This window comes from Rhynchophorus ferrugineus, unplaced genomic scaffold, assembly GCF_030347505.1.
Source record: "Rhynchophorus ferrugineus isolate W39M unplaced genomic scaffold, kcgeb_rfMv2 rfM5, whole genome shotgun sequence".
In the NCBI taxonomy this organism is placed as follows: Eukaryota; Metazoa; Arthropoda; class Insecta; order Coleoptera; family Curculionidae; genus Rhynchophorus; species Rhynchophorus ferrugineus.
The window spans coordinates 16,987,751-17,005,260 of NW_027472584.1; the positions used below are offsets into that span (position 1 = coordinate 16,987,751).

A 17,510-nucleotide genomic window follows, 5' to 3' on the forward strand; every position below is an offset into this window, starting at 1 on the left:
ATTAAAACTGGTTAACTATATTTTCTGGAAAAAGCTATATAATATATTTTTGAAAACATTCTACGTTAAAACACGTCTACATGAGCACATAAAACAGGAAAATACTATTTTCTAATTAAATTTACTTTTCTTTTGTTATAAATCTGACATTGAATTAAAATAATTAATTAATCAAAACCTAATGTTCACTATTTGGAATATAAGTCTAGTTCCGATGAATCAATACAGTTTAATTAAAAGGCGATCTCTCGAAAAGTGGTTTAAAAATACTGTTTAGGTGGTAACAACATGCAAATCGTAGATTTGGATTGCACAAGTTAATAGAAAACATTCCGATACAACCATTGGATCTACTAATGAACCTTGAGAATCACGCGGGAAATAGAAAGATTCCGATGATGTTCGATAACTTTGCGTGTTACACGACGTTATTTAAAGGCAGAAAAATAAAAATATTCGCCTTGCTATCACAAAATAACATACCTCTTTAGTATATACCGGGTGTTTTACCTGAAAATACAGGAATGCTTTAATTATAACTATGACTCATTAGCTACTACTTGTATTATTTTGTTATCTCATGTAGCTATTTCATTTATATATATTGTCGCTGTACGGGTCAATACTTAATCTTATTTGGTTAAATAGAATACAACTACGGGGTACGGCTAGCAAGTCGTATTATCGATGCTGTGTACTACATATGTCTTTAATGAAGTGATACAACGCGATATCCTTTTAGAACCCATAAGGAGTGAATAAGGAGGAAATTGAATGAAATAACAGACACTCTAAAGATATTAACTGAACGTATACATCATATATTCCCAAATATTTGGGTATGAGAAAGTCCTGTGGAAAGTGAGTGTCGCGCGAGCTCACTTTTGACTAAAAACAAGGACGAGTTGATGATTCGGAGCTGTGTTTGGAGATGATCAATCGTAATAAACCCGAGTTTTTGCGTCGATATATGACAATAGATGAAACATGGTTCCATCATTTCACTCCGAAGTCCAATCAGTCCTAACAGTCGGCTGGCAAGGTTATGGTATCTGTATTTTTGGATGCACATGGAACAATTTTCATTGACTACGTTGAAAAAGGAAGGACCATCAATAGCGACTATTACATAGCGTTATTAGACCGTTTGAAGGACGAAATAGCCGAAAAATGGCCGTATTTGAAGAAAAAGAAAGTGCTGCTTCGCCAAGACTATGCACCGTGTCACAAGTCAGTGAAAACGATGGCAAAAATCCACGAACTGGGCTTCGAATTGCTTCCTCATCCACCGTATTCTCCAGATGTGAACGCCAGCGACCATTTTCTGTTCTAATATCTCAAAATAATGCCCACTGGAAAGGCATTTTCGTCAAATGAAAAAGTGATCACCTAAATTGAGGCCTATTTTGAAGCAAAGGATAAATCGTACTACAAAAATGGTATCGAGGTGTTGGAGAATCGCTATAATTAGTGTATCACCCTTGAAGGGAATTTCAACGTAATAAATTAAAATAATAAAAATAATAATAATAAAAAAAATCGTTTTGCCAAAAAAATGTGTTTTACTATGATAGGCTGAGGATCCTCAATAGACGTGTCACAGATTTTAAAACAGAATATTTTCAACAGATAATCTCTTAATCTCATGTATATTATTGTTATGAGAAGAAATAATTATTGTCCAGTACGCAGATTGTTGAAATACTATGGCTCCAAGACATGGACAGTGTTATAGTCCGGCATATATAAACCTGAGGTCTTTCAAATACGATGTTTAAAGCAAATTCAACATATTTATCCCAGATATGTTATTAGAAATGAATTCATTAATTCAACATACAACAATCAGTAAAAGTTGACCAACAAATTCAGAGAGGCAGATTACTCTCTGAATGAAGTCTGGCCACTGGAATTGTATGGGTTGGTAAAGTATTGGTTGAGAAGTAGACCCCAAGTGCCGGCTCTGGACTGATGATGATGATAATGATTTCTGTACCGTCATCTGTATAACGAATCAAACTATTATTTCAGATATCATTTTCAGATGTCATTTGTACTAATTGTATATTGTACTATTATAAAAGGACCGGCAATAGTGAGGACGAGACAAAAAATCATTGTACGATAATACTAGGTCACACGTTGCAAGATTTTCAATACTTGTGAAATATGTACTGTTGCATCCCCCTTGAAATTAGGAAATTCATGAAATAAAGATGAAACGCTAGAAAATATGGCATAGAACCAGAAATTCTGTAGACAAAACAATATTTATTAGAATTAGTAAATGGATAAATTAATAGATTAAAGAACATATACAGAGTTGCTTCGAAAAATATGTAAGTGAATTAAACCCGGAAGCAGAAAAAGATTATTCGCTATGGAAAGCAACTCGGAGATTTAAATGACCAATTATTAGAGTGCCGCCTATTAAAAATTATTAAAATGAATGGGTTCGACGAAATGATATAGAATCTAAAAGATATATAAATCCTATTTATCAGCGCTAATTAATCAGCCCTATCAGCTTAATTAAATATCCACAAGGCAGTGTCTTGGGACCACCTCTATAACTGCTCTATACTTCTAATATCCCAACAAAAAAAATAAACACTACGTGGAACATTTACCGACGATACAGATATCACGGCAAAATATGCATCTCTATCTAATGCTGTATAAAAGTACAAATAGCGGTCAACAAGATCTACAAAAGGACTGGAGACTGAAAAATACAACTTAATAGCTCCAGATTTAACCATGATAATTTTTCATTGCGGCAAAATGACAAAATTCGAATTAGACTATTATCACTTGACAGATGCCGTATTCATCAAACAGAATCATCCAAATCCGTCGGAATATATCTGGATGGTAGATTAAAGAGGAAACATTATGTTATACAAAAGACAGACCAGATTAGATTCAAAATCAAGGAACTCTACTGGTTAGTCGGAAGATATTCTCAACTTGACCTATTGGAAGATATTGCTTTTTCAGTCATTCATAAAGTCAATCTGGAACTATGGGGTGTAAATATGGGGTTGCACCAAAACATTAAACCAACTAGTAATTCAACGTACCCAAAACAAAGTTCTACGATTAATTACCTATACCGAAGAGCTGCACGATGACATCGAAATCAAATGATCCAAAATTTCACCTTAAAACATGAAATAAGTTTGCTAAATCACAGCAACCTGGAAGCATTACGGCTACTGGACAACACGCAGGAAATCAGAATACCGAAACGAATCAAACCACGCACGAATTTGTTTAGTGTATAAGTGTATTCTTAACTTTAGCTTAAGTAGATTAGTTTTATTTTAATTTTGGAAATACATCCTGATGTATTAATCCCGTCCTCGCCTTGCTTGTGTATTAGTGCATGTAGAATAGAACATTAGTAATAATATATATACTGTCGCATCTCGAATATATATATTGCTGCACTCAACAAAATCACTAGACAAGCGCCTTCTGATTACTACTTGTTCAAATTGATGTCGATCAATGGTTATATCGCTACCAAGTCAACTTCGTTCTTAGTTTTAAATTAAATTACATCATAATTACTTAATTAAGTTTTGCAAGTATAAATACAATAAAATATAAATAAAATGCCTAATAATTCTAAATCTATTTTGTCCTCATATCAAGCCGAGAAGAATTCAATTTCGGATCCAATAAATTATTAGACTCCAGCGAGTGTCAGAAAAAAATGCCGATAAAAAAACTGTTAAGACAATCAATCGAAACTATTTGCGGTCGAAATTTTCGGCCAAACTGATATCTCATTTTTATCTTTTTCAGTAGTTCTACTTATCCTCAATCAGAACTCGTTATCGCTTAGGGCTCCCCTAGTTTGATTTTAGCCTTTATCTATTCCTATTTCCTTTCGATATCCATACCATTGTTCTTTTTTTTCACACATAGTTTTAGCCACGAACTAGGTCATTTTCAGATATACTAAGAACCTAATTTAACTTGCTAGAGCAGAGATTTGTTCGAAAATTATTATTTTTATGATATATAGTTATAAAACCTGACAAAAGTATATAGTAATTTATAATTTAAAGTAAAGTAAATTTAATCAAAATACAATTTATTCGAAAATATGCAGTAATGAAATACTATTACTATTATTATATTTCATTTTCTATAGGTATTGTTTCATACGCTTATTGCACAAATTATAAGTTATCTATATAATTTAACTAAAGGAAGCAAAACTAAACTAAAATATTTCTTTGCATATTACCACAAATCTATTTTATGATTGTTAGTAACATATAAGTTTATATTTACATTAAATACATAAACAAAATACTGTTTGCAGTAAGTTTTACGTTTTTAGTCAAGTTTTAAGAAGGTAGGGCAAGAACAGGAAAATATTCCTAATCAGAAGTTTTAAAGTATTTTTCCAATATAATAGCGCTCCGTTAAATGTTGTCCAGGAAAATACATACATAGAGGTACTTATGCTTCATTATTATGTGACATTGTTCCAATTGAGGTTACATAGTTTGATAAAACCCTACTCTTACTCGTATAAATATACTTGAAATAAACTTACTTCTAGAAAAAAGGTCAGAAAAAAATGCTAATGGTAACACATTCTTTAAATAAATGTATTTATATTCATACTTCTGAGACATAAATATATATAGGGGGGATATATAGAGATTAAAAGATGGCAAATATTATATGGATACGGATAAGATATCATCTCTAACAATACAAAATATAAAATTTTATAAAATAATTTGAATAAATATAAATATGTTATTATCATAATTATCATATTATGGTCAGAAGAATAACAAAAGATAAATAACGACAAAAATAAAATGATTTTCAGCAATATAAAGATAGGATCCTAAGAGTTATTATCAAAATTATCGGATTATCTAATAAGATTGATTGTTAATGATTTAAAAATTAATGCCAATTTAACAAAGGACAACCAAGAAACATAGAGACTCATTTTTAATATATATACTCTTTCTAAAGCGCAGGATATAAAATAAAGAACTATTTTAAATTATATTAATTTACTATGTAATTTATATGATATTTTATTTTATTTCCGACAGAATATTATTTCTTATGTTTTATATGACGTGGGATACCAATAATTTCTATTAAAATATTTTTGTTGGCGATTATATGATATCGACGATTTGCATGCTCTGGTCATATAGATACTATTTTTAATCCAGACTTTGGGGATACACCTTTTAATTAAGCGATATCGATTAATGCCGATTACGTAATCATATTTCGAACAGAGAACTTTCAGTTTTAATTGTATAATGTGCTTTACTTTAACAGTTGGATTCATTATTATAAAATACACTGGATATATTTAGTAATGAAGCAAAAACTACCGAAACGTATACAAATAAAAAACATACAAAAATCATCAACATTAGGAAAGAAAAATCGTTTTCAGTTTTTTGGTTTTTCAAAAAAGTTCAGCAAGCATCATTTTATCTTCAAACGTGTAGACAAAAATATCTGTATGGTAATGTTTACATGTAGCAATAATGTGGTAATTAATTTCGAATAAAGTTAACCGTCGAAACAGCAAGTAAATATGTCTGCCATTACGAATTAATTTTTAAAACTTTGGTAAATACATATAAATTAAACTCAACGGTCACATACATCATTTAGCGAAAAAGCATTTGTCTGTTATACGACCTTTAATAAAGTAGTATTATGTATGTTACTTGTTTATATTAGTTAAATATAAGTTTACTTGTTACATGTAAAATATGGAACTCACATTTTAATATTTATTGGATTTTATAGATAGAGTATGTGTTAAGTGTGATTTTCAGATAATTCAACGATACCTTAATTAATTTAGAAATTAGTTAGTCTCGTTCTAATCAATCCTTTGTTACAAAATATTAAATAAACATCTAAAAATATTACTTAAAAAATACGTAAAGCATTTTAATAAAAGACGTATTATTTAATGTAATAAATAGTAATTTTCGTTTCTTTACGAATGTATTAATATATTTTAATATGCCGTAAAAGTTTATAAACATATATAACATTAAAACGACTGCTTTTAGTATGATTCATTATTAAATATAATTTCAAAATTTAACGAATTTCAGTTTCAATTACTTGTGACAATATATAGTTAGTTTATTATATTCTCTCAGTGTTCATCAAAATAGGAGAAGTGATAGCAGTATCGTATAAAACCAAAAAGTAACATTTTAAATATTTTACTGTGATATCATTAAAAATACATTAATAAAGTTGAAATTTTGAAGAATTTTTTTGGTTATATTTTAGAACCTCCTTTTTACCAACGAGGGTTTATCTGTATAACGTGGACTCCGAACCACAGTCGTCGGCATTAAGCCCACCGACCGGCCAGTGACCCACTTAAAGACCATCCCAGGAGATATCCGGTCTTACCCAGCCTGGTTACTGGCGTGACTGAGATGGTTATTCCTTGTCGGATTTTCCATTGTTGACCAAAAAGACATTTATAATTACAATCACAAACATCCACGTCCCAGCAGGATTCGAACCCGCAACTATCGCAACAGTAGGAGGACAGTCCTGTCGCCCTGAACAATGCGCCAACCAAGCTGCCTAAAGAATTATTGGCATCTCCATTTTCTTTAGGCATTTTAAGTATTTTAACCGTTTAAAGATATTTTAAAAATAATCCTAAAAATTATCTCTCGAGATGTTTGTGTACTAGAACTAATTACACAAACTTTTCACGATTTAAATAGATTTAACGCTATACTAAAACAAATACACAAGAATATTTATATATCATTATTAAGTTTTTTATATATAATTTATTAAAAAAGTAATTCACTTATGATTACCTATAACTCTATATGTACGTATATTATTGAAAGCACTATCCTATATTAAATAATGGCAATAAAAGGGTAAGTTATTGAATATCCAAACAATGCTTTGAATATATTTGTTACATATAATATGTTGCTGGGTTTCCATTATCTACTTTTAAGATAATTACATATGCCTATATACTTTATTATTGTATTGAACTTTTGTAATGGGAAACATTATACTAACTGTCAGTTATATACGATGGATTATTTAATAGAGTCGGGTCGTTTTTCTCATACACAAATTACATAAAACAAAAACTATTACTTTATTTCTTCCTTATAAAACATATTTTACCAATAAGAAATAAATGTTACTAAAACAATATTGATACAAGAAACAACTCTGTATATTCAGAAATGTTGTAACATTTACCTAATATAAATAATTAGAGTAAATACAGCAGTCAAAAAGGATATTTTCTAAGGACTACGTAACAAGTGACTAAAGGTTCATAATCGATAAACTCGTTATCAAATGCCCACTAATTAGATTGCATATTTTAATTTTCTATGTAAATGTGCCACAAATCCTATAAAAATATAAATATATTTCTGTACCAAATAATAGAAGTAAATAACGAATTTTTGTACCATTTTGGATTATTTAATATTACGTATACATTACATATTGAAATATAATTTTGTCGTCCATTTTACTACTTTATCAATGAATTAGTTGTCTGTTTAAATGTTAACGCATTAAATAAATTCCCATAATAAATTTCTATACCATCTATTTCCGCATTTGTAAATAGAAAGTGAATAAGTATGCGATAGGTTGTAAACAATGCCTATCTAATTATTACATAAAAACGATGAGTTAAGATAAAATATTTAAAATGTTCTATAAATGGTATATCATATTAAAACAAATTGCGAATAAGATATGAAATTTATTCACCTTCATTGAGAGTAGCATTTAACCTATTAAAATACGTGTTATCCAAAAAATTTATTTATATATTAGAAGCGTTTCTATATTATACTCACATATGTACGTTATATATATATATATATATATATATATATATATATATATTTAATAGCGCTATTTAAATGTTGCTGACCAATTAAAAGAAAAATAACTAGTTTGTGAAACAAATTTATCGTTATTAAGTTTAACACAAGAAGATAATATTATCAATGCATATGACAAAGATAAGTAAATTAATTCTAACCTAGATAAAGCAAGAAAACGGTGGAATAAAATAACAAATAACAATAAAATATCAAATAATGTATAAAATTGTAAATAAGACATCCTTATTTTATAATAAGAATGGCCAATCATAACATAGTAAATTAAGAAAATGATGTGGTAATATTTAATCAACATCGATTATATTACCAGGTATATTGGCAACAAAAGTAAAATAATAGAATAATTGAATTGAATCACTAGCATAAATTTACCCATATTGTTGCTATGTAATTATTAATAACAAATAGGGCCATTCGTTAATATAAAGATATATATTAATTCTTATATTACATATTTATTTTCATTACGGATTTTTTAAATAAATAATATTAGATATTCTTTAGAGAATAAAATTATAGTAATACGTAATGAGACGACATACAATTAACACTTTCTAACTAATATTATTAAAAATAAGCTGTGAAGCTAAAATAAAACAACTGCAAAATGTCTAATATACACTGCGGCTATATAACGATTCTAAAAATATGTATTTTTTTATACTCAACTTTTATTAACATTAAAGTTAAAACCTTTTATAAAATATTTCAAAATTAAAATTACAATATAAAAATATCCTTATAAAAAATAGCAAAATAGAAATTATTTTTTTAATATGAAATATTACGATATACAGTCCAGATATATTGAAAATACGAAGGCACTTTTTAATTTAATATTCAATGTATTAATACAGTTTTATCATACATGCTTAAAAACTTATGAAATATTTTGATTTGTTAAAAGGAAAAAATTTATACGAACCAAGTTTTAACTATTTATTTTAGCCATTATTTAAGTGTGTTTAATACAATTTTCTTAAATTAATATAATTTCTACTATCACCTGGTATATTAGTAATTTCAAACTAAACTTATTTATAACTATACGCATCATATTTTGATGAAAAAGGTTGCATCCGAATAGTTTACATAATTAATGGTTTTACGGCTCACATTTCCTGTTTTAATTCGCATAATACCATGATATTTTTCTGGAAATGTATTTGATTTAGTTTGCAGTCTACTTCTTAAATATTTTATATTGATACAGCAACCAATGCCATACCTACTAGCGTTTTATACTAAATTTTTAATAATTATATACTAAAATAATTTTCTTGAATAAATGAAAATATTGTTGAAAAACTGCAAGGTGTTGAAGAAAAACTCTTTGTCGGTATCGTGTGTTGCCGCAGAATTTTCCGAAAACGCATAGTCAGCAACGACAGGAATTATATTTTTTTCAAAAAAAAATGAAGGAAAACTCACTGAATTGAGATTGAAGGAACAAAAAGCACTCACCGCACATAAAATTCAGCAGGAATCCAGTCTGGCGGAAACTAAAACCCGAACAAATATCACTGGATAAGTAACTAGGACCTGGTCGAAACTGAACACGTGTTTTCACGAAGAGGGCGCAAAACAAATTGCTGCAGGAGCGTCACCCGACTCCTGCAGGCTTCGTTCGACTGATACCGTCTCGCATTGGCTGAAATGCCGTGGCATTAGTCGCGGCAGAGAGTGGGGGGTGATACTACATTTACAAGACTCTGTCCTGCTGGTCACTTGGCTTCTGAATTACCTGTGTAGCTGACCATTGTCCCTTCAGTGAAAATTTCTCCGACAGATATTATAATTTAATACATACACACTGTATTTTTATCAATTAATATTTAAAATAATTTGACGTATTTATACTAAATAAGAATATTACAAAAACCTAACGCTGAATAAACGCACAAGCTTAATATTATTGCTATAATATACTACATTATATGTAATCATTTTACAATATGTTGTTTAATATTATAATTTTATAATATATATCAGTATCCATACAGAACATTTAGAGTTTACAAGAATTTTTCATTCACTAAATCATTCACATAATCCATCTTTCTGTAGGTTTAAATATATAAGTAAACATTAATTTAATAATGTAGCCATCTAAATATAAAGCATAAGAAAATTAACCCAATTAGTTTAGTGATTAGAATTATATAAGCCTAGGTAACATGACGGTTCTCCGTCTCCTGCGTTCACAGCGTTCCCACTGTGGGTTCGAATCCCACCGGGGTATGATTGTACATTTATGTGTGTGTCCTATATTTGTGTTAGGCAAAAATGTAAAATCCGTCAAGAAAAACCATCCCAGTCAAGCCGGTAACCAAGCTAGATAACCCCAGATATGTCCTGGGATGGTCTCTAAGTTGTAGTAATCAGTAGACCATGATTCCGAGGATTGTCATTCAAACTCCACGTTAAGCAATAGCTCCAGTTCAAATTAACCCAAGTTGTTAAAAATCAGACTTCATATATCAGATAGAATATATTGGCAGGGTTTGATTTACACATGTTTGATTTCTATTACATTTGATAATCACAGAAAACAATAACTTAATTAACCAAAAAATAAATTGAAGAAGAATAAATAGAAACTCAATCCAAATTAAATTACCATCATGTCAGGATAGCAATTATATAGAATAGATTTGAGGCAAATATTGATATATAAATGGTGGTAAAACTCATAGCGCATCTTGCAAACTCAGTAAACTAAGTCTTCCTACCCTAATTCACCAATTTGATTTAATTTCGTAATTTTAATTTGTTTTTACAAAGTCTACTTTTTAGTAAATATGTTTAATCTGGACGGCATTGAGCCCACTTCATCCCAGATAGCATCCGGCCTTATGCAGCCTGGTTACTGGCGTGTTTGCGATTTTTGTCATGTCCGACTATACCCCGTTGTTTAGAGACAATTACAATCACATTAATAAAGGACATCACTGAGCTACGAGATTCAAACCCGCAACCACAATAGCAATAGGAAGACCTATATAGGAAGACCTATATAAGAAGACTTATATAGGAAGACCAATATAGGAAGACCTGTATAGGAAGGAAGACCTATTGTATATCCCAATTGTCACTTGTTAAGATTGTTTGTTATGATAAGTTTTGAATTTAGAGAAATTTTCATTTAAAATTAATCCACAAACATTATGTTATAACCTACAGGGGATAGACAAAATAATATGAATACTTTGCAATATTGTTAGATATTTCCCGTCCCACGTTGGGAGACACCCCACTCCAACCTCATTTACAAAGTCAGGTACTGGATAGTACAAACAGTTCTCCTGGTACCATCGCGGCGATGATATCGGATCGCACTGTTAGTTCTATTGGTCCTCAGGTACAATCCTGACTAAATTCTAACAATATAATGCATCTTCTTTCCAATTGGCAACACTGCTACCGTGTTAATAACGCGACGCGTCTGTATTGCTAAGTTTACAAGTTCTGCAGTTTATATTTCAGTACGATTTGTTCTGTGACGGATAAAACAAGCGATCCGTAAAATGTGAATTCTTGTTAACAAATCTTGTGATTGATGTGATTGATGACTTGTGACAATGTTGACAAAAGTTGACAAATCGTTAATATTCAATTAACGGCAGCATCTCTGATGAAAACAGCAGAATGCTTTGACGTTTTACGAACAACAGAATTCACGGAAATGACAGCATACACAAAACATAATAAAACATCATCGACGAATAGGAATAATGGACGAAATCAAAAACTAACTGGCTGAAAGATTGTGAATGGACAACATAAAACTACCGTCTAAAGTGGAACACAAAACACAAAACACAAAACCAACATTCGAGGAATGATTGCGATTACAAAAGCTGGAAACCAGCGCTGAGCTGCAAAAGAAGTGCAACAATTATAAAACCTCGACGCTTGGCAATTGAAGTAATGTGGTGGTTTACATTATTTACTACAAACGATGAAAGTTTTAGGTATAAAGAACACCAAAAAAGCCTAGCTATTCAGTCGGATTAGTGCGAATGAAAATCTCGACATCCTCAATGGTGATTAGCATAACACTGCCGAACACTGGCATATTCTAAATCTCATATAATGCACCCATAAACACAACCAAAAAGGTTCAATCAAGTATAACTATTTCGGGTGGCTAGCACAATCACTAGACCTCAACACATTTGAACCGTTATGGGGAATTTTAGAGTGAGAGGCAGTTTTCCTTCTCCAACAACATTGAAGCAATTGACGAATGCTTTGAACGCATTCTGCGAAGATTTTCAACCGTTTTAAAAGTCAATGGTGTTTTAACACCTTGTCGATAAATAAATATTGTGTATATATCAGAAGAACATTTTATTTTCCGCCTCACGTACATATACTGTCTTTTTTTCTGCAACATATTTTATCTTTCTTATTAATAAAACCTAATAGCAGAAAATTAAACATATTAAAACAAATGTTTTAAATAAAAGTGATATAATAACGAAATAATTAAGTGAAAGACTCGCTTAAAACGCTAACTTATAATCATTAACAAACAATGCGAAGTTCGGTATAGAGCAGACGTACAAAAGGAATACAGAATTCTATTGGAGTGCTAGAAATTCCACAGATTTTCTGCCACGGTCTATCTCGGTTCAGTTCATGCAAACATCTGTCATTATTCGGCCAAATACATACTTCATTAAATCCTAATACAGAGACAATTGACTCTATCAAGAAGAAAATAAGGCCACATTCCAAAAGTGGCGTAATAGTTTTTATGGAATAATACAGTTTAATTGTACTTGGCGAAATCTAATTTAAACATTGTTAAATTAACCCACCCGGTTCTAAATTTGTTAGTTAAAAATTATGATTTCTTATATTTTACTGCTTGTTTTATCAATTATGTTGCGGTTTTATTAAATTTTATATAACAATTTATGATAAAGTAATGTAAGACTTAAAATAGTACTTCTAAGAATCAATCTAAACAGCATCTGGTAAGATTATATATTTTAAGGTTTCTTGCAATTTAAATGATGTTAAACTCACTTAGTTAAAATGAAATTGAAACAATTGCGTCTAAAAATATTTCTAATTCTATAAAAAAAAGTTAATGGTCATTTAAAATGACATGAATTGAATTAAATTTTTAAGTTTGATCAAACTTAAAAAAACGTATTTATTTATTATATAACTTTGGCTGCCAAAAAATCACAATAATCTATAACCGTTCACATACAGTGAAAAAAGGTTTCTCATCATTACTAATAGATTAAACATGAATTTATTGGATTCTTAAAAATTAGCTGGAAAATAGGTTAAGCTATTTTAGCTGTCCGTTCAAACATACATTTTCTAATCAGCAAGGTGAGAGTTTCCCGCAAATATCATTACCATAATATTATCTAATTATTTTGAAGATCAACCGTTATAGATATAACTACACGTAACAGGAAAAAAATAATCTTCTCTAACATGTTACATTTTTTCGTATCATTAATTTTCATGGCAAAATTGCACTAGTTAATTTTTTTTCAATCTACCTACTTACTAAATTTGATATATGAATCTATTAGTTAGACCAGGAATTTTTCAATCGGGAGTTTTGAATTATTGGTACTTAATATTCAATCATAAAATCAAAATATAATATTTGCTGTATAAAAATTTATCCTACACCATTTATATATAGAGCAATATTTAATGAAAATACTTAAATATATGTTTGCCCTGATAATTACTTTATTATTTCTAAAAATAAAGTAAAAAAGCGATGTTTACATAAATTTCCCTCAATTTTTTGTCGCATGATTTTGTGCTCGATATAAGCGAGAAAAAAATCGGGAAATAATTCAGGATTCTGCGTAGGAAAAATCAAATTTCTTTGAATTCACAAAGAGATGAGAAAAAAGTAAACATGTTATATTGAACTTACCACCAAAGTTAGCATTCGCAAAAGTCTTCACTTCTAAATTCTGTATCCTGTCATCTGAAAAATAAAATAAAATAATTTTTAAAACGTTTGTTGAAGCTTTTTGTAATAATTTACAGTTTTCTCTTTATCATTTAGATATTATCTGGACCAAACTAACAATTTAAAATGTGCTATATTGATCGCCTTCAAATCTATCAACTGACTGTAAGCAACCTGTGGTCTGACCCAGCCTAGTTACTCTTGCGACTGGAATAGTTATTTTTTATCAGATTTTATACTATGACATTTGGACAATAACAGTTATTAGATAAAATACATCCATACCCTATCGGAATGAAAAATAGTAACATGAAAAAGTTAGAAAACGCACGATGACAATTTTGCGTTATTTAATTTTGAAATCTCTAGATGGTTAAAATGTTACTCTTTCTGAAACGTTTCTACATTAATTAATTTAAAACATTAATACTAATTTATATACAATAAAATCCTGCTTCATAAATATATTATCAAAGCATATTATACTGCTGTGAAATATAAAACTAGAAAGTAGGTAATTTAACTAGATAAAATGTATATTGCTGCTTCTTGCTTTTTACATGGACCCTCATATTATGATAGACTGATGAAAAAATCACACAATGGCGTTGATTTGAAAACATCCCTTATTTTTAAGTTTTACTATTTTTTAAAATAATAATCAGTTTTATAAAATTCATGGTCCTGAATACAGGGGGCTATGTAAAGAACATTTCCACTAAATTCAAAGTAAATCGTTCAGATATTTTTCTCACTTCTTCTCTTTTAAAAAGTTTCAAACTTGTCAGCGCAAATCTTATACTGTTTTACTGATAGTTAATACGAGCCTTTGCTTAATTTGTTATCCCTAATCTATACGTTTGGCTTTCTATTTCAAAATTTAATAATTTTATAATGTTTAATGTTCATTGGCCAAGTGCCAAAAAGTCTTGCCTTTTGAGATATTAATTGGAAATTCGTTGAATCTGACAACAATGTAGCAGTCTTCACTATTCCTGACGTCACTTCGTTAACTCCAGCGCTCTTGTCGTCTACTGTTGCACTAGTCGAGGGTGCGAATCATACTGGAGCATGGGTATTATGCTTGTGATTGTAACTGTAAATGTCTTTAGGCAACAATAGAAAGTCCGATAAAGAATAACCATCCCAGTCACGCTTGTAGCCAGGCTGGGTAAGACCGGATATCTTCTCGGATGGTCTCTACGTTGGTCACTGACGAGTCGGTAGGTTTAATGTCGAGCACCATAGTTCGAAACCCTCGTTAAACTACAGGTCTAGTCCAGATAAATCCTGGTTGGAAAAAGGAGACTTTAAAATATTTTTAAAATACTCTTATGATTTTATTGTCTTCCGCAATTAATTTATTGTTAGCTCATCATTATGAAATAAAGTTTCTGGAATGTAAATTACTGGTTGACTTGCTAAATCTTGTGATTTATCATGGTTATAGTGCTTCAAGAAGAACTTCATCATGACATTTATGACAAGTATTTACATTTATTTTTTTATGTCTGAATTTCGTTTGTGTTCGTATATTCTTACCCGTATATAGGTATTTTTATACTAACGCTAATTTAATAAACCGTACCTTGAGGCCATTTTTTCAAATTTATGCATTAAAGTCATATATAGCATTAATTAAAAATAAACCACAAATATTTAAATAACCTAATAAGATAATAATTTTAAATTACATAACGTACAGTGAATAAGTGGTGAAACCTACAAGGCAGATATTCCAAATATTAACCCTCGGTTTTGGTACAAGGGTTCTCCCTTAAAACGAACTACTTTTCACGATAATTAAATTTCATCTTTATGTTTGATTCCTCTAAGTGGTTTTAACCTTCAGAGTAAACTAATAAACTCATCGGATATTCGGACTATACACTGCACGCGTACATATTATATTATATATTATACATATTATATTATATACTATACTTATTATATTATATGTTATTATTATTTTAAAGTACAATATCTCTTTATAGATACAATATTCTAACACTATGGGCGAGGTGACGAATTCTGTATATAAAGTAACAAAACCAAAGACTAAATTCGTAATACCAACATCCAACATATATCCATCCGTTTTAACGAGCAACAAATTGTCGCAAATTTTTACAGGAAAAACTAGTCGAGAACTAAGCATTGACAAATGATGAACCGAACTTCACTGAATGTTAATAAAATCGAAATTATCACGATGATAATCATTCTTTTTCAATATCCATAGAACTGTAAACCTGAACTACGAGACGTTTCTTGGAGCCAAGCTGTAGTACTACTTTAAAGCTCTTATGAAACTCTATGAAATAGTAAAAGAACTTATATGAATTGTGATATATAAGAACAATCTTTATCAGGGCAACATTCAATTTAACTTGGGCAACGTTAATATTCAACTCGATATAAATAAATGTGACTTAGGCATTAAAATAATTAGATAAGTTATAAAATGTGAAAGGGTTTCAAAAAAACTATATACTCTACTTGAAAAACTCTTTCATTTAACGGAAAGAAGAAGCGACTTGTTGAACGAAGAAACAAGGCGATACTGAAGTTTCCCATCAAATAGAAAACAGACAAACCCGTTTCACTTGTTCACAATTCAGGTAAAACAGATTTTCTCAAAAAGATTATACTACATAACGCATCTACATAAAATGTAAAATCGCAAGTATTCATATATTTTCTAAACATATTTATGAAATAAATTATATAAAAGCACATTATAACTTTAGGAAGATATTTTAGATATTAGATAAGTAACTATAATAAGCACAAGCTCCAATTTTGAACATTATCCGGTACATAAAAACTATTTAAAATATTAGTTTATTTATACATTAGTGTATTTATCAAATACTATCATTCCATATAGCAACAATGCTAAATACCTGGGAATGAATCTCGATGCAAAACTTCGCTGGAAGGAACATATAAAGAAGAAAAGAAAACAACTGGAATTGAAATATAGGAAAATATACTGGCTATTTGGAAGAGAATCACAATTATCAGTACATAATACATTTCTATTATATAAGCAAATACTGAAACCTATATGGCCATATGGAGTTTAATTATGGGGATGTTCTGCAAAGAGTAACATAAATAAAATACAAATTTTTCAGAACAAAGTCCTGAGACGTATTGTGGGCGCACTCAAATACTCTAGGACTGATTACCTACGTCGAGAACTTCAGATATCTACAGTCAGTCAAGAAATCAAGAGAATTACAAGGGGGCATAAGGAAAGACTCCAGTCTCATACGAATATTGAAATATTGCAACTTTTGAATACCACCAGAATAGGACACAGACTCAAAAGAATCAAACCATCTGATCTTGTGTAGTGTTTTGTAGTGAGGTGCATATATTAAAAATTCAGCAGTGACATATATAAACATTATTTCACCAGAGATTGAGATAGGGCCGATGTGTCCTCCTAGTTATATACCTAGATTTAAGTTATAATAAAGACAAATTGTAAGTTAGACGGAAACGACTAGTAACAATGTATTAATTAAATAATAATAAAAAATATTTATCGAATATGTTAGTAGTAACTAAGAAACTTTTATAAATAGTATTAATGA

The 17,510-nt window shown here is 29.8% G+C and overlaps 1 protein-coding gene across 3 annotated transcripts in view; it reads right to left on the bottom strand.

The window, feature by feature from the left end:
- LOC143197307 (agrin) overlaps positions 1 to 17,510 on the bottom strand; it is a 507,226-nt gene that overhangs the window by 368,229 nt on the left and 121,487 nt on the right. For all 3 annotated transcript variants that reach the window (XM_076405663.1, XM_076405662.1, XM_076405660.1), the window contains exon 3: positions 13,867 to 13,920. In XM_076405663.1, coding sequence (XP_076261778.1) covers positions 13,867 to 13,920 — 54 coding nt within the window. The remainder of the gene's footprint in view (positions 1 to 13,866; positions 13,921 to 17,510) is intronic.